Source organism: Lactuca virosa, chromosome 4 (genome assembly GCF_052849685.1).
Source record: "Lactuca virosa cultivar CGN04683 chromosome 4, Lactuca_virosa_CGN04683_v6, whole genome shotgun sequence".
NCBI lineage: Eukaryota > Viridiplantae > Streptophyta > Magnoliopsida > Asterales > Asteraceae > Lactuca > Lactuca virosa.
In genome coordinates this window covers 92,329,131-92,348,683 of record NC_136429.1, presented here as the reverse complement: position 1 = coordinate 92,348,683, position 19,553 = coordinate 92,329,131, and the positions used below count along the sequence as shown (strand labels likewise).

General features: G+C 29.6%; 1 protein-coding gene and 1 long non-coding RNA gene across 2 annotated transcripts; one reads left to right on the top strand and one right to left on the bottom strand.

Moving 5' to 3' along the window:
• Nucleotides 1-6,007: 6,007 nt before the first annotated feature.
• On the bottom strand, nt 6,008-18,423 carry LOC145106340 (GDSL esterase/lipase At1g29670-like). The gene is made up of 5 exons (XM_079043343.1): nt 18,148-18,423; nt 7,298-7,422; nt 6,896-7,141; nt 6,489-6,726; nt 6,008-6,313 (listed from the first exon to the last, which is right to left on the bottom strand). Exons 1-5 carry the CDS (start codon nt 18,398-18,400, stop codon nt 6,099-6,101), a joined length of 1,077 nt encoding a protein of 358 aa, XP_078899469.1. The 5' UTR covers nt 18,401-18,423; the 3' UTR covers nt 6,008-6,098.
• LOC145106341 (uncharacterized) lies at nt 7,915-10,705 on the top strand. The gene is made up of 3 exons (XR_013707542.1): nt 7,915-8,315; nt 8,638-9,180; nt 10,400-10,705. It is a non-coding gene; the product is annotated as an uncharacterized LOC145106341 (long non-coding RNA).
• Nucleotides 18,424-19,553: the final 1,130 nt, after the last annotated feature.

The following is a 19,553-nucleotide window of genomic DNA, read 5'->3' as shown; positions in this document are numbered from 1 at the left end:
ACTAAGGAATTATAGAATTAACCATTAAAGGTCTTTTATGTTATACTAGTTTATAAATAAGTGTTGAACCTTTTGTAAATATGTTCTTAGTTCCACTTACTTAAATGTAACAACCCGTTATTTTCAGTGAATCAAAGTCAACAAAAGTCAACCCGAGTTCAATAAAATTCAATCATGTTATTTTGTTAATTTAATTAAGTTAAATTACTAATGTTAGTGCATAAACCCGTTAGTAAAAGTGTTTCAAAAATTAGAAGTGAAATGCAAAAAATTCAAGAACCTTCATCCGAGCCGCAAACTCTCGCATGGGCTGCAAATGAAGTTTACGGCTGCATGCGAGGTTCGCAACCGTAAACCTCGGTTCACAGCCGAGAAGTCACTCCTCGGACCTTATCTCCTTGGGAAATGTTTACAGCCGAAAACTATTCTGTATATATATGAGTTCAAACGAAATCATTCATCACTTATTCATTTCTAACCGAAAACACACCTTTCATTCTCAAGAACTCCAACCGTGAAGAGTTTTTCTCTCTCAACTATCATCCTTCATCCTTTGAATCTTCTTAGGATCTTTCTTAGATCTTCAAGTGTTCTTCATTTCATCAAGAACACTCAACCGTAAACCCTTGAACACCAAGATCTTCTTGGGCCGTGAATTCTTGGGGCTAGCCGTAAACTCATATTAGCCTTCCATTTTGCTTATAACACTTTTATTTGTAAGTTAAACTTACAAATTAGTCCAATTCCTTATCATTATTATGTCCATATACACTAATTGTATACATATATATTACATAAAATGCTAATTAGGACTCGATTTTGTTACGGGAGCTAACTTGTGGAAATAACATCCTATATCGAGCCTTCAATCGAATCACCACTTATCAGGTGAGTTCATACCCCCTTTATTTTTCCAATCTTTTCAATGTTTTTAGGAGGGGGGGGGCTACAAGTAAAACACAATAAATTTTGTGTTTTAAAATATAATTTACTTATTATGTTTTTCTTACCATTATTATGTATTTAAACGTGAAACTTGTTAAAACATGGAAATAAACTCATAAACTATAATAGATATAGCTTACGGATCATATGAACTATTTTATAAAGTCCAGGTTTAAACATGGAAATAAACTTATAAACTATAATAAGTGTAGTTTATGGAACAAATGGATCTTTTTACAAATTACTTGTTATTTATAAAAAGGTTATCGTAGTATTACTTGTAAATTCGTTGAAGCTATTTGTGAGACACGTCTTCGTGTACTTACCTAAGTACCAAAGGAAGTCTAGCCTTAAGAACCAGAGTCTCCTGAAGGGAGAGCGTGAGTTTGTGTATAGATCTATACGGGATTGACAATCCCGCACCCTAACTGTTAGCTACAGTTGACCGGCAGGTTTGCGGGTGACAAACGTCATTTTTGATATTGACAAATGATTCATGTCATATCAGGTTATCCGTCATATTAGTATGGTTATAAGAACTCACAAGAAGAAAACAACGATATATTTACGTAGTAATATACTTTTTCTAAACAGTCTCAAGGGATATTAACTATATGATTACTCAGTATATACAATAGGGTTAGATAAAATTGAAGTCCGGTAGACAGTGGAATGTGTGATTTCTGCCTTACTTCCTGTTCCTTGTTTGGTTGTGGGCTTAGGGCAGATCCACACATTCAACTGTCTGTTCGATCTCGGTAATATACAACTCGTATGTATTAAGTGATCATAGGAGGGTAGTATCCTCACATCAAGTTTTTAAGGCAAACACATCTTCAGCTAGTTTTTCTCATAAATAAAACTATGTATCATTAAAGTAAGTATGGTAATTATACTTGTGCTTTTCGGTCTTAGAACAATTAAAACTACAAATCAGTTTTATAGAAAATATAGGATTTTCTATGATAAACATTGTTATTTTAAAGGTAAACAACTTTCGATTTAATTTTCTGAAAACAATAACAATTATTACTGAAAACAATGTTTTACAATAAAGTAAGTGGAACTAAGAACATATATACAAAAGGTTCAATACTTATTTATAAACTAGTATAACATAAAGGACCTTTAATAGTTAATTCTATAATTCCTTAGTTTATACATCAGAGTAATATATAAATAATATTCGATAGGCAGTGGAATGTGTGATTTCCGCCTTACTTCCTGTTCCTTGTTTGGTTGTGGGCTTAGGGCAGATTCACACATTCAACTGTCTATTCGATATTAGGTTATATATAGTTAGTATAAACTAAGTAATTATAGAAGGGACTATTATGGTTACCATTTTACCAAGAAAATATTGGATTTTCTGAAGGAAACGCATTCATTATATCTAAAGAATCATTAATGTTAATTCGGTGTTTACTTGGTGAATAAACTAGAGTTATATGTAATGAAGATCCGACAGACAGTGGAATGTGTGACTTCCGCCTTATTTCCTGTTCCTTGTTTGGTTGTGGGCTTAGGGCAGATCCACACATTCAAATGTCTATTCGATCTGAATTATATATAATTTGTATTCACTAAGTAATCGCAAAAGTAACGAGTACGGTCATATTACTCATTAAGAAAATATAGGATTTTTTGGAGGAATAGACAAACTTTTCCAAAGAACTAAGAGTATATTTTTTTATAACAAAAATACTTATGAACTCACCAACTTTAATGTTGACACTTTTCCAAACCACTTGTATTCTCAGGATCGTTAGTAGACATGTACTCTCTCTCAGGTGTTGCGAAGACGGAGCGTTACGTCTTATCTTTTGTTATAAAGTAAATCATGAAATGTTTTGAACATAATGTAAACTTTATATTATTAATACAATGGTTGTTGTTACTTTGATTACTGTGATGCATGTGTTATGATACTTAACATGACGTCCTCCGCCCCCGAACGTTTCCGTCGTTCCGGTTTGGGGGTGTGACACTCTTTTCTAGTAGTGAAGGGCTAAACGCTATTTTACCCTTTTAGGTTATTTTTCCAATAATAAAAGTAGTTACATTTTAGAGGTTATATAGCTTTAGTGTGGAACTTGAAAGTTAAGCGACCAAAGGTTCATTACAAGAAAGATTAGAAATAAAAGCCAGAAATATTCCATATTTCCCCTCTTATTCATGGTTTTCTAAGCTTGGGAGAGAGTTTATGTAAAAATTTTTAACTAAGAGGTGAATTAAAGATGTATTTTAAATTATGATGAAGATAAGGAGCTAAAATCATTCCATTGTGGTATAACTAATTATTCTTTCTTCATGTTGTTTCAAACTAAGTTTGGGGATTTTCCTTAAATCTGATTTTTTTTTAATTTTTTTTTATTAGGTAGTTAACATATATTATTAGCTTGTTTCAGCCATATGCTTATGGATCGAAAGTGAATAACTCATTTTTTGCTTGATTTCCTACAAATAAAATTATATTTAGTAGCATAATCTTTTAGTGACATATTTTTTTTGTGCTACTGTATTATATTTTTAGCGGCACTTATTGTTGTTTTTGTGTCATTATATCATTCATGATTAACATTTCTAATTTTCATCTTCCCGTTGTTAATTCTCCCGATTAAAAGGTCCAATTTTCATATTCCTGCTCTTAATTGCCCCAGATTGAAACTTTCACCCAACTAGGGTTTGTTGTTGATTTTTAGAGAGACGCTAGACACTCAACATTCAACTCTCATTCTCTCAAAACCAGAAGACGAAAACAAACCATCACGACACTCACCCTTCTGCCACCGACCATCAGCTATCATCAACCCCGCCCTTCCGTTGTCGTCATCATCCATCGTCAACCCTTCCACCACCCCCGTCGTAAACACTTTTTTCACAAGACGATATCCCTATCTGGTACAATTGTATGAACTTTATTTTTATTTTTAATTTTTTAATTTTTTCTATTGTTATTTTTTTGTTAATACAACCAGACCCGGACCTACAAATAGTATTTTTTTCGATTTTTTTTTATTTTGTATCGGTTTCACATAAATCATGAACCACATGATATGGATATTTCATTTTCTTGTTTGATTTCTTTTCACTTTTTCATTATGTCGATTGAGGCATGTCAAGGATACTAAGATACAAATTTATGTGGTATGAAACTGTCTAAAGAATACAACAATCTACTTAAGAAGAATTGATCTTGAATCAGGCAAATCTCTCTATGCTCCCTTTATAATTGTGGAAAAACAAAAAGTTCAAGAGTTTGTGATGTATATGTTTTCCTCTCTGACCACAAAATTTGTTAAAAGTGGTGTTTATAGGTTCCCGTTGCTAACTGTTTGGAACTGTTAATAACCAAATTAATTAACTGACACAAAATACCTATCAATTGGTTAATCTGAATTAATTATTATAAATTTAATTTCGTAACTCATAAAGAAGCCGCGGCTACGCCGCTTTTGGGGTAATATGGAAAAAAATCGGCAAATTTTAAAAGATATGTGTTGAAATAGTAAATCACCACAAATAGGGGAGTAAGTTGACACCCCCCTAAATTTTCTACAACCAAAAAAAGGGAGACTGGTGGATAAAATCCAAAAATGTTGTGAGAATAATGTTAAAGTTGTCAAAGTTGGGAAAATATTGTGGCAAAATTCTAAAGGAGGGTTTTTATGTTTTTTACGTCAAAATGTAAAAGTTTTTACTACAAGGACGAAAAGTGTCAAATTCATTGAAGATTTGTGGTAAAAACACCAAATGTAAATCTTTTCACTGCAAGGACTAAAAATGTCAAAGTCACTAAAGATGTGTGGCAAAAACCTAAAGACACAAAAACTTAATCAAAACATAAAAATGTAAAAGTTTTGACTTTAGGGACTAAAAGTGTCAAACTCACTAAATTCTTGTGGCAAAAACCTAAAGGTAAAAAAAGTACAATTGCTAAGCTCCCTTGGATTTAATATATATATATATATATATATATATATATATATATATATATATATATATATATATATATATATATATATATGTCAAAATGTAAAAGTTTTGACTATAAGGACGAAAAGTGTCAAATTCATTGAAGATTTGTGGCAAAAACACCAAATGTAAAACTTTTCACTGCAAGGACTAAAAATATCAAAGTCACTAAAGATTTGTGGCAAAAACCTAAAGACACAAAAACTTAATCAAAACATAAAAATGTAAAAGTTTTGACTTTAGGGACTAAAAGTGTCGAACTCACTAAATTCTTGTGGCAAAACCTAAAGGTAAAAAAAAGTACTATTGTTAAGCTCCTTTGGATTTAATATATATATATATATATATATATATATATATATATATATATATATATATATATATATATATATATAGAATTAAAAAAATATTTTTAGTAGACAAGAAGAGCACCCGATATTGACCATTAATATTAATTATTTAAACCAAGTTAAAGCCTAATTTGTCTGACCACCACCAAAAAACAAGCCCAATTGTGTTTGTCTCCAATTGGATCTATTTTGATAAAGTAGTTAGACAAGATTATAAGGCTTATAAAAGTTTCCTTTCTTTCCTATGTGAGATAACCGCTTAATGCTTGAACAAAGTTCGAACAATTTCATCATGTGTCGATCATATTCGGATATTCCAACAAAATGGATGGCTTTTTTGTAGTGATAAATGGTCATCTTCGAGAATTGATGAATACTCATGTTGAGGAATTGAATGGTCATCTTTGTCCATATAGACGTCATGTCATTCAATTCAGTTTAGTTATGAGATAACTTGAATACTTTCAAATTTCTTTTAGTGAAATGCAGTCTCCTCATCCATTCATATGGACGTACACTATCACATATATTCTAGTGGAGTCACGTACAACCTTTGGGGTTTAATCTGTTTATGCTTGATATACTAGTTTATCATTATTGAAGTTGTCGATCCTAGCTTTTCATTGGTTTGTTTGGTCGTGTCACTTTTCTGATTACACATGGGATCGAATTTGTTTATATCACATCGACTTCCTTTATATCACATCCCAACAGGTTTCCGTAAAAACAAAGTCACATAATAGTATTTATTATCATCATTATTATTTATTACATTTTATGCATACACGGAATTACAGAATAATTTCTGTCATGCAATTTTGTTCGATGTTATAGTTGAGCTAGATGACTAATATCGTATGGAGACGCATCCATGGGAGAAAGCGCAGTGTAGGATCTTGTTGCAAAAGCTGTGTTCGCAATTTCTGTGGTATGAAAACCATCATAGAAAATAGATAAATTGCGAGTCGGGCAAGGGATTGAGTTTGGAACACATTGTCCATCTGCCCGTAATTGACAACAGGGCTCGGTTGGTAATGTTACACCTGCAAATTCCAAACATTTTATTAATTATAACCATTGATAAACTTAATTTAATGTGTGTGTACGATTAGGAATAGACAATTTCTCCTTGAAACTCATGGAAACCCAAATCATATGAGGTTTAAATAAATATAATACACCATAAACTAGAAAGTTTTGTACTAATGCCTGCCTTACCTTCTGGTGGTGTTGAAATGCTTGTAAGGTTGATGAAAGTGAATCTTGCATCTGAGAAATCATTGTTGAGATCATCAACAAGAGGCTTAAGCCTATTATTTAATCGGCTAACCGCATCATTGATCGAATCCACACATGGTCTTCCATCAGTGCCAAACTGTGCTATCTCAGATGGGGTGCATCCTATCAGACCCAAACTAAACACCGCAATCTTCCTAGCTCCCAATTTGTATAGAGTCTATCATATGAAATCAAATGTATATTTCGGGGTTTATCAGTTTACTAAGAATATAACTATAACAAGTATCAAAAATAAAAGATAACAAGAATAAAAGAAAAATAATGTAAAAAACATTACAACATTTCAGACATACAATACAACAAAGGAATATGATCAAAATGCTTACAGTTAGTTGTTTAGAGTATTGTTTCACGAGGACTGCTGCATATTGATCGATTGTATATATGCGGCTGGTGGGGTAGTTGTTAGGCATCAAGTAGTTGTTAATGTAATCATTGTTTCCAATGACTGATATGTAAACGCATTTTTTCAGGTATTCTTGCGTAAATGTCACGTTGTGTTGAAAGAGCGAAAGGCGAGAGATTATTTTTGCGTGATTCAGTAGTTGCTTATCCAAGCTGACACGGTCACCCTGTCATCCCGCAAAACGATGAAATAAATAAAATTCACTTTAAATCTAAAAGACAAAATAGAACTTGTGTTTTTAGGCCTTCTAGCTATGTCACACAAACTTCATTGTTTACATTGGTTTTTAATAGAGACAAAAAGTAAAACCACTATTTCTTACCAGTTGACTTCCGGTTTCATCTCTAATACCAGCAGTGCCACTACCATAGTTTACACCTGTGCTGATCTCTTGGTTAGTTACGGTAGCATATGGTGGAATGTAGTTAACAAATCCTAGAAGTTGACCTGAAATTAAACATACGATTTGCTGAGATCAATAGTATTATCCTTTTCGCGTAAACAGTACACTTTTTGATAATAATAATAATAATAATAATAATAAATTATTGATAAATGGCTAGGAGAAGCTAGAGTTGCATGGAGTTGATAATTCCGTTTTTAGGTAGGTACACCATTTTTGCCAATTGAGACTAACAACATTTTTGCCAATTGAGATGAACATCTCTAGTAATATCCTTAGTGTTATCACCGACACCATATATTGCTTAAACAACACAGAATTACATAAATGATCCATGTGATTTCCTAAATTCGCATGCTTCATTCGTTACTTTTTACTGGATGGTCTTTGACCCATATAAAAAGATTTTTTCTACCCTTTTTAATTTTTTTTATATTTTATAAAACTAAATTTAAGTAAAATAAATAAATAAATAAATAAATAACAGTTAAAACCCCCACCTCCACCTATGCCTCCTACACCCTACCAATAAAACCCTACCCTACCCTGGTTTTCAGATTGCCATAACCAACGTCCTCCATCTTCCCTTCTAGCATCGTCCTTTCTCTTCCTCATATTATTCCCTTCTAAAGTCACCATTTTTCTCTATTCCCACTTCCCCCACCGAGTACCCTAGGCTCTTGAACCCATCGTCTCACTCTTCGTTCCAATCTGAATGGGCATCCGAACACCTCTCCAACCCTAATTCCTCACAATAGAGTTAGGAACTGTATAACACATGTCTAGAATCATCAGTGACCCTTTAATCCATATTGATTTCAAGTCGCATAGTGGGACAAAGAAAGATTTAATGTGATTATGGTGTGTGATGGCAACAAGAAACAGGTTCATGAGAAAACCCACTGAACCCTTGAATCATCACTAGTTTAAACAACAAGTAAGAAAGCTTTGGAGCCCTAATTCCTCATAGCTAAAGCAATTAGCCACATCTAATTCACCAACAGTTTTTTCTTTATTGGTTTGTGTATGTTTCATTTTGTTGAAATGTTGTCTCTTTAGATGTTGATCCTTGCCTAAGACCTAGAAATCGAGTAACAAGTTATTGTTGAAATTGAATATGCAGTTACTCTATACAACTATTTCTTTTAGATTTCCCACTAGAATCTATGGTGGCTTTGTATTAGTTATGTTGGTATGAATTTTGTTTTATTTTAATAAACTTGGTTGCCTGAAAAGTGAGTTGAATGATCATGTTTTAGGTCTGAAATGGTGGTATGCATTCTTGGTTCAGATAAGATAGATAAGATGGAGGGTGTTGGGTTCAATGTTGTATGTGCAAAACGAATGAATGGTTCGGGTTTTTGTGTGTAAATGAGGTGATGGTGGGGTCGGGTGGCAGTGCCGGAGATGACGATAGAAGAAACGGGAAGCAAAGAGAATAAAGGGGGTGTTTGGTACAGCGAATTTACAGCAGATAAATGGAATGTATTTCATTTCTCTTGTTAGAAGAGAAAAGGAAATAAATTGATTCCATTTTTATCTTAATTCTCCTTTTTTATAAGGAAATGGAGAGAAAGTTTAACAAGAAAAAAAAGTGGACAATTGCAATCACGTCTTGACTTTGAACCTCAGGGTGTGCTACCAATTTTTTGTCCACGGTCTCCTCAGAAATCGATTTCTTCACATCGACAGCATCAACAAATCAATTTCTTCACACATCAACAAATATCAATGACTTTGAAGTCGATCACTTTATCCCCAATTTCTCTGTGTCGATTTTGTAAAGCTAATTCCAATTACAGGTAATTACTTGATTTTGATTTTGATTTTAAACGGTTTATGATTCTTGGTCAATTTATTACGTTGATTATTGGTTGATTTATATAAAATGAGAATTGTAATCTCAACCTCAAATTGCAACAAAGTGATGTGGATTGAATTTTGATCATATTGTAGGGAACGTCTCCTATTTAGTTGTTTGGAATTTGAGTATTAGTATTGTGAAGCAAATTTGGATTTGGTTTTTGCTTTATTATTTTGCAAAATTTTAGCCTAAATTTGAACAAGCATAAATTCCTCATACGACCTCGGATCGAATTGATTTTTTTACCAGATTGTTGTCCTCTGTCTTCGCTTCATTTTTGGATTAAAAACAGCTTAATTGGTTAAAAATTCACCTACACAGCTTTATACATTGGCTGTTAGAGCAGTTCGTTTTTTTTTTCTGCATTTTGTAAAATTTTGGCCACACTTTGAACAGTCATAAATTCCTCATATGATCTCGGAACGAGCTAATTTTTTTCCCTAGGTTGTAGTCTTCTGTCTTGGCTACATGTTAGACTCAAAACACAACTTAATTTATTAAGAATTGCATGTGTTGTACAGCACTAAACAAGGTTGTTACTGCAGTTTTTACTGTTTCAGTTTTTTTTAGAATTTTTGCCCAACTTTGAAAATCCATAGAATCCTCATACGACCTCATAACGGGTAGATTTGTTTCCCAGATTGTAGTACTCTATCTTGGCTACATGTTAGGCTCAAAAAACAGCTTAATTGATTAAGATTTGGCGGAGTAATACAACCCTAAATAGGGGTTGTTACGATTGTTGTAATCTATTCAGCATTTTGTAAACATTTTTGTCGAAATTTGAAGCACCATAAAATCTTCATATGTGATTGGTATGAGCTGATTTTTGTCCCGGGTTGTACCCGTCTATCTTGGCTGCATGTTAGGCTAAAAAAAACTTAATTGATTAATATTTGGCTGAGTTATACAACCCTAAATATGGGTTGTTAAGATTGTTAAAAACTATTTCAGTATTTTGTAAACTTTTCATCCAACTTTGAACCACCATAAAATTTTCATACAAGATCGGCATGAGGCAATTTTTTTTTCCAGATTGTAGTTCTCAAAAATAGTTTATTTGGTTTAGTTACTATTGAGTTATGCAGCTTTAAGTATGGGTTGTTAGGATTGTTGAATTACTATTTCAAGCATCTATTATGTAAAAATTTTTATAGGCATGGCAGGGCGAAGCAAACACACATGGACTACTGAAGAGGATGCAAAGTTGATTGAAACATTGTTGGAGTTACATGCATCCAAAAAGTATGGTGGTGCCGACAACGGATTCTAACCCGGAAGAAGAAAAGATTTGTTACATGGCAATGATTGTTGATGGTTCAATATCATGATTAATCTATTTTAAGTTATGGTATTTTAGTTTTTACGAATATTGAAGTTGACACTTTGTGCATTCTATATTAGACATATATCTATTGTTATGTTTTTTTAGTTGTTAGGAATATTGAATTTTACTTTTTGTATATCCTATATTGGACATAGTTTTTGAATATTATGATTTTCAGGTTTCGTTAAAATCTATTTGTAAGTTATCCGTTTATATTAGAAATATATTTTCTAATACAAGATGTGTATAAAATAATACTAATTTATTAGAAAATAAATTATTTGGTAACAATTAATGTTAAAATGAATAATTTTAAATATAAAAGATGCATATTGTTAAAAAAATGTTGTTTGAAACAAGGTAAAAAAAATCAATTTCCATGTCTCTTCTTAATACAACCAAACAAGAGAAATGATTCTCAGAGACATTTCTTTAGTGAATTCTCAGTTTTACCAAACAAGACAACGGATTCAAACCTGGAAGAAGAAAAGATTTGTTACATGACAATGATTGATGATGGTTCAATATCATGATTTAATCTATTTTAAGTTATGACTTTTTAGTTTTTACGAATATTGAAGTTAACTCTTTGTACATTCTATATTAGACATAGACATATAGTTATGTTTTTTCAGTTGTTAGGAATATTGAATTTTATTTTTTGCATATCCTATATTGGACATTCTTTTTGAATAGTATGATTTTCAGGTTTCGTTAAAATCTATTTGTAAGTCATTTGTTTATATTAGAAATATGTTTTCCAATAGAAGATGTGTATAAAATAATAATAATTTATTAGAAAATAAATTACTTGGTAACAATTAATGTTAAAATGAAAATTTTAAAATATAAAAGATGCATATTTTTAAAAAATCTTGTTTGAAACAAGGTAAAAAAATTCCATTTCCATTTCTCTGCTTAATACAATCAAACAAGAGAAATGATTCTTAAAGACATTTCTCTAGTGAATTCTCAGTTCTACCAAACAGTGGAATAATTATCTTTTTCCAACTTATTTTCTTTTTCCTTTTTTATAAAAATCATTTAAAATAAAATAAAAAATAGAAAAAAATTCACAATGGTGCTTATGGTTTAAAAAATGTGCCTAAAATGGTTGGTATTTTTTTTTCCTTTTGCATCAATGGTCCCTTTTTACAAAAGTTGTCATGCCAGTGGTCCATTCTGAAAAAAAATTAAAGTTGTCACGCCAATGGTCCTTCTGCGATATGTCGATTTTAGATAAGGACCATTTCAGAGATTTTGGTAAACTTCGCTTAAAGACTATTTACGAAATTTCACCTAATGACTACTTGTGAAATTTAAAAGAAGTCTATAAATTGTTATATTAATTATCATAAATTAAATAAAAACACAAAAACTAAAACATAGAAAATGTAATATTTTTATTATGTTATTTATTTAGACATATTTAAAATATAAAAACATAATTGAAGTATTTATCCAAAAATATTTGAAGTATAAAAACATAACTTTATCTACCTTTAGTTTTTATGTGATATTATTTTTGAGATTTATCTTTATATTTCTTATAAAAATATATTTATTTTCATAGATATGGTACGTTATTATTTTTAAAACAAAAACTTTTTTGGACATATAAAATATTTTTATTTTCCTTTAAAGAAAATGAATTGAATGAAATTAATGTCATATTGTTTGTATGGTTGATTATTTTAGCATGCATAACTAAGAAGGTGAAAAAAAGGCTAAAGTATTTATAAAGATTTCATTATGTTCATATTAGCTAACATACATTTTTTAATATTGTTTAAAATGTTTGTGTCTTTATTAAGGAATATATTCAAAATTTGATAAAATTAAATAGTTTTATTAAATTAATTATGAAAAGATTATATCGAAGCAATATAAAATTTATTGTGTACTATTTGGATTTAATTTTTAACCAAACCAATTAAACCGATTAAATTGAATTTTATTTAGTCCTATTTTTTCAATATAAAAAATAGAAAATGACAATATTTAATGATAGAATTTTATTTTAAATATTTTAGATAAAGTTTAGATAACAAAACTTATTTATATATTAAATAAAAAATATTTACATGATGATTGAAATTAGTAAGTTTTATTTTGTTAACTATCTGAATATTATATTTTATATGTTTTAGTTTTTTTTTATTTGATCTATGGTAGTTAATATAAAGACAAAATTGCAAAAATGGTCTATGTGGTTGTTAAAAATATGTGGTTTTGTGTAAAAATATTTGGTGGTGCATCAGTGGTCCAATTTTTGATACATTGTGCGATTTTTGTCTTTATCTCGTTAATTTTAATAGATTGGCTCTTAACTTTTTTAAAATAAAATTTTTACCCTTACGGATCATTTTTGTCTTTATCTTCTTTTAAATTTTATTTAATTACTATACATTAAGTATTTTAGCTATTTTTTTAATTTCTTTTTATTGGATTAATTCTTTTTATTTGATTAATTGTTTTTATTGGATTATTATATATTAATAAATAACTTTTTTAATATATAATATTTATATATTAATAAATATTATTTTATTAGATTACTAATTTTCTTTTAATTAATTTTTTTAATTCTTTTTATTTGATTGTTATATATTAAGAAATATTATTTTTAATACATAACATTTATATATTAATAATTATTACTTTATTGGATTATTAATTTCTTTTTAGTTATTTTTTTTCTAATTTCATTTTTATTAGATTAATTCTTTTAGTTAAACACCACTCACCCCACCTCTCCTAATTTATTTTAAATATTTAGAAAATAACATATTTTGGACAACATCACCACCATTACCAAATATTTTAAATAATTTAGGAGAGATGGGGTGGTGGGATATGTTATGGGTTTTTTTTATTTAAAATAATAGATAACACAAATTTAAAAAATTAGTAATCTAATAAAGTAATATTTATTAATAATTAAGTATTTTATATTTAAAATAATGTTTATTAATATATAATAATTCAATAAAAATGAAATTAAAAAACAACTAAAAATAATAATAATCTAATAAAATAATATTTATCCATAAATAAATATTATATATTAAAAATAATATTTACTAATGTATACTAATCCAATAAAAAAATTATTCTAATAAAAGAAATTAAAAAAAAGTCTTAATTATAAGAAATTTGTAATCCATTAAAATAATATTTATTAATATATAATAATCTAATAAAAAAAATTAATTAAAAAGATTAATGTATGACTAAACTGCAAAGTTGGTCCTTGTGTTTTGCAAAATATCGTGGATGAAGACCAAAAAAGTTTCTAACTTGCACCAATAGTCCAAAATTGAATACTTTTTGTGGATTTAGTCCCTATATCTAACAACCGTTTATTTTTCTGTTAAATTCTTATAAAATGACCGATTTGCCCTCTATCTTAATTTTTCTAATATATAAATAAAACCTAAAAAGAAAGAAGAAACCTACTGGCTACTGTTTCCTTCTTCCATATTCCTTACCCATTTCCTCCTCATCTTCCATAGCCACCCATCGTGCAACCATTGTCGTTAAACCCCGTTAAACCCCTTGCTCAAGTATTAAAAGGTTAATCCATCTCTGTCCTCCTGAGATTCATTTGCTGATAAACTTCCATGTTAAGGAAACCCATGTATCATATTTGTATAAAATCTGTTATTTATATTCCCATATAAGAAGAAAGCCCATACCTAAAATCAGACCTTGCTGGCCACATACATAGTTTATTGATGATCATTATCATCATAAAATTAGTTTTTTTGTATCTTATACAAAAAGCCTAAGTTGCTGTGTCATCATTCTCATGGAAAATTGAAGCATATCATATTTGACTGGTAAAAGCACTATCGAACACTTTGGCAAGCTAATAAAGAACAAGTGAAGGAGTACCAAGGTATACCAAATTATAGCCCAAATCATCGAATAATTTGCATTTTTGTGTTTGCTTTTATTCTGTATTTGAAGATGTTAACCCAGATTCTACATCTATGAACATAGAGTGAAGAACAAGCCAACAGTATAAGGTTATGTAAGTTATGAAGATGAAAAAATGTTAAATTATCATCATGATTTTAAACTTGTAACGATCAACAATTCCTATCAATATTACCAACTCAAATTGACTGCAATACCAATGGCACATACTTGTAGTAAAACAGATCAGTCGAATGTGGCGATATCTTATACACAATCAACATCAATATTCTCCTTTATAACTTTTCAGGTTGTCTTTTAGCAAAAAGAAAGAGTGATAGGTAGATGACGGGAGTAGGAACATAATCATAGTTAACGATTATTGGAGTAATATCAAAAAGAAATAAATTTAATTTGGGGATTAGGTTTTTGGAACTGTTCAAACTTATGTATATTTCCTTCATGCTCGTCTATTGAAATGCTTCATCTCTCATCAATTTCATGATGCTTCTTCCGATTTGTAATTAGTGTGGTTTCGTTATGTGTGGATCGGAGATATGAACGATAGACATAGGAATTGGCTTGTGGTTGGAGGTGGTGTGGGTCTAGAGAAGACGATGCAGTGGGGGTGTTGTGTAAGGGTTGGAGATAGGAACGATAGATTGATTAGCAGGCTTATGGTTGGTGATGGCGTCGGAGAAGACGACCAATGGTGGCTGGAGGAATTAATGGAGGGAGGGGATAGAGGCATCTAAACGATGAAGTAAGGAGTGTCTACACACGACCCACAAAATTCTATAACAATAACTAAAAGAAAATACATGATGCAGGGCAATATTGTCATTTCAGCATGTCTTAACGGAATAAATAAACTGCAGTTAAGTATAGGGATCAAATCCACAAAAAGTATTCAATTTTGGACTATCAGTGAAAGTTGAAAACTTTTTGAATTTCATCTACAATTTTTTTGCAAACCACAAGAACCAAATTTGCAATTTATTAATAAAATCAAAAAAAAAGAGATGCAAAAATGGTCCTTATAGTTTGTAAAAAGAAAAATTGCAGAAATGGTCCGTAAGAATAAAATTGTCATTTTAGAAAACTAGACAACTAATGCATCACCAAATATTTTTGAAAACAAAAACCACATATTTTTAACAATCATAGGGACCATTTTTGCCATTTTGTCTTATACAAAATTTAAAAGACTTCTTTTAAATTTTAACAAATGGTCCTTAGACGAAGTTTAACAAAATGTCGTAAATGGTTCTTATCGAAAATGCTCTCAGCTTAACGTTCCTATTAAACGCACGTCTCAAAGAAGGGCCATTGGTGTGACATTTTTTGTCGATCTTTGGCGTGACAACTTTTACCGAAATGGACCATGGATGCAAAAAGAAAAAGTTACATAAACTCCATTTATCGATTTTTTTAATCCATAAGAAAACCACATGACCCGTATATTGAATAATAATAATAATAATAATAATAATAATAATAATAATAATAATAATAATCTATATATCTTATAAAACTAACATTTTTCCTTGAACTTCATCATTTGAAACTCTCATGCATCTTTTCTTTCACCACATTCATTTGAAACTCCCATTACTTTTCAATTTCTTTCTAATAATAATTATAAGTTGGTTAATAAGGTTAAATAAATATCAAACCTAAAGTGTAATTAAATATAAACTAAATTTCAATATTAAAATAATATATTTACTTTTTATTATAAAGTTATGTTTTTAACTTTTAACATATTATACTTAATTTATTAGTTTAATGTATAGTTGGATGTAAACGATTATCATTTTAAAGATACAATTTTGGAACAATTTGTATAAAATAGTTATATTATTAATTTAAATATAACATTATAGGGTCAACTCAAAACATATTTTGTAAATAGTTTAAACTGATAAATTGTAGTGTCTTTATAATAATGATTATAAGTTGATTAATAAAGTTAAATAAATATCAAACTTAAAGTATAATCATAAATAGACTAAATTTCAATTTTTAAATAATACAATTACTTCTACTTATAAAGTTATGTCTTTAACTTTTAACATATTATATTTAATTTTGTTAGATTTAAAATGTTGTTGTATGTAAACCATTATCAGTTTAAAGCTACAACTTTTGAACAGTTTAAACAAAATACTTGAATTGTTAATTTAAATATAACATTACAGTGTCAACTTAAATATAAATTTCAGTTCCACTTAAAAAAACCAAAGAATATTTTGTAAATAGTTAAAAATGATAAATTGTAGTTATAAATGGAAAAACTAAATTGTAATCTCAAGTTAACTAAAATATTTCCTAAAGATATTTTTATAATCATTAAAAATTTTCAAATAGGTAGTTTAAAATAACTTACAATAACAATAGTTAAAAATAACTATATATAAATGATTATATTGTTACCTTTAAAAATAAAAAAAACTTTATTAACAATAACAATAACTATAAATAACATTAAACCCTATATTATATTTAATTTTATTCATGTGTAACTCGCGGGTAGAAGTTATTCAAACGATTGAGATAATGCAGTTACAATAGATGTATATATTATCATATAATTCAAAATAATCAATATATTATATCAATTTAGTATACAAATTATTATATCAAATTTAACAACAACATTATTGTTATATTTAAAAAAAAACATATATTTGTAAAGACTTCAACTATATAGGTGTTTCTGCACAACGCGCGAGCATTCGCCTACTAATAATAAAAGATTGTGCAACTCATATCGATAACCCCTTCTGTCTATATATATCGGATTTTCCATCTCGTTGTATACGAGCTTTTTTATTAGATAAACCAAGGACTCGATATTATGATAATATCAATTTGATAAATGTTACTCCCTCCGTCTCAAAATTTTAGTTCATCTTTCGTTTTTGGTTTGTTTCAAACTAATAGTCCACTTCTAAAAATAAATAACATTTTTACTCAAATTAATGACAAAACTGTGATTTTATTGTATAAAGTTAGTGACAATTAATGATTCCTTAATCTGTGTGTTTTTTTGTCTGTAGACAATAATTTTGGGACGGATGAAGTATTATAGATATCTAAGATATTTACCTTGTCGCTTATATATATATATACATCATGCAAACCATTTGCTTACCTCAGTATTCTATACGATCATTTCAACCAGCAAAATTTTGCTCAAATGTATGATATTTTCTCTAAATAAATCAACTTCGCATAAAATTTAATTAACATATTTCAGTATTGATAAACTTTTAATCATATTCTTTCGTAAGCTTAAAATATAAAGAATGGTGCATTAAGATGGAATTTCATAATTTGAAATACCGATTACAGATATGTAAATAAAGACGTAAATTAATTTTGCAATTTTGTTTCAAAGACGGTTTTGATAACTCGCAATGAACAACATAATATTAATTTGTACGGGGTGAAGGGAGTAAATAGATATAAAAAATTACACTTTCTTAATTGTTAAATTTAAAAGTAGACAATTAAAACATCAATATATTTTCTAGTAATAACATTTTGATAAAAATAGGTAACATATATTACATAAATATAATAATATTATGTTGTTTTAACATATGTTCAGAAAATAAAAATAGTCGAACTAGATGAGAGTATAAAAAATACCGATAATGTCTGCAATAGTTCGACCATTGGTGAATCGACCGGTCACGCCTTGTGGGAAATCAATCCCGTACGGTGGGTAATTGGCTTTTGCTGCTGTCAAGAGCCCGTTGTTATTGCCGCTATCAACCATTGAATCTCCAAATATAAAGTAACATGGAACCTGTGGTTCGGCTGCAACGACCACCATTAGTCGAATTTGTGTCAATGCGACAAGTATGAGAACCGAAAACGGTAGGGTGAGCCCTCGAGCCATGTTTATTGGACTACAAAAAGAGGGGTGATGATGGATTTTTGAATGCAAAATGCATGCTATTTAAAGAAAGAATGTGGAGTCGCGAAGTGGAAACATCAAACATCAGCATTTCAACGGTGAGGAGTGGGCAAGTGGGGATCTAAAAGTTACGTAGATATATATTTCTTTTATTAGCCATCAGTTTGTTCTTATTTGTTAGCACAAGTTGTACACATGTCTGTTCTAAGTCTTAACATGGCACTATTTTTAAATAATATTTTATTTAAACGGCAATATATGAATATTAGCAAGACACAGTTAGTGTTTGTTTTTTTAGAAAAAAAAATCTTTGTTTTGTCAGGTAGATAATCAAATAAAAAATTGTTTGTTTTTTAGAAGAAAAATTAAAAACATAAAAAAAAAAATTTGAACTCTTTTTGCAAAAGATAAAAAAATAGATTTTGCTTTTTAAGAGCTTATCTAACATTCTTTTCATGCATCCTCCAGTTCCCCTCCTATCAATCTATCAACACTCCTCACCATCAAAAATATCCTCACCATTCACCGCCATACCATAGTGTACTAAGTCATCATTGCCTCCACCTCCGCCTCCGCCATTTGTTGGTTGGATATTAGGGTATTGGTAGAAATGGGATTCCTAATGGATCTTGTATGTTCACTTTCCAAACTGATATTTTCACCCTATGTCTCGGTTACATGAAATCCAGTCTACTATAATCCAAAATGACACTTGTGGATCTAGGCACAGAAACACAAGTCAAATCGCCAGAGAGTTCGATATTCATTTTTTTGTAACACCTCAAATTTTATCCCAAAATTTCATTTTTAATTTACCAAAATAAAGTTTCACAAACCAAGTCATCAAAAACTTAAGTGTGTAAAACAAACATCATAAATAAATAGTTATGGGTTATTAGTAGCCCTGGAGACAATTAGCAGTCTCAGTGGGCAACATCACGTCTTATGGGTTATCAGCAACCCTGTAGACTATCCGTAGTCCTAGTCACACATAAAAAACATCATACAAAATAAACTCAGCTGGTCATCACAACTACAACTATTCTACAACATAGGTAAGAATAAATGAGGAGACTCACCTGATACTGTCGGAACTAGACTCCGCCTAATAACACAATAATTAACCCTAATTAAT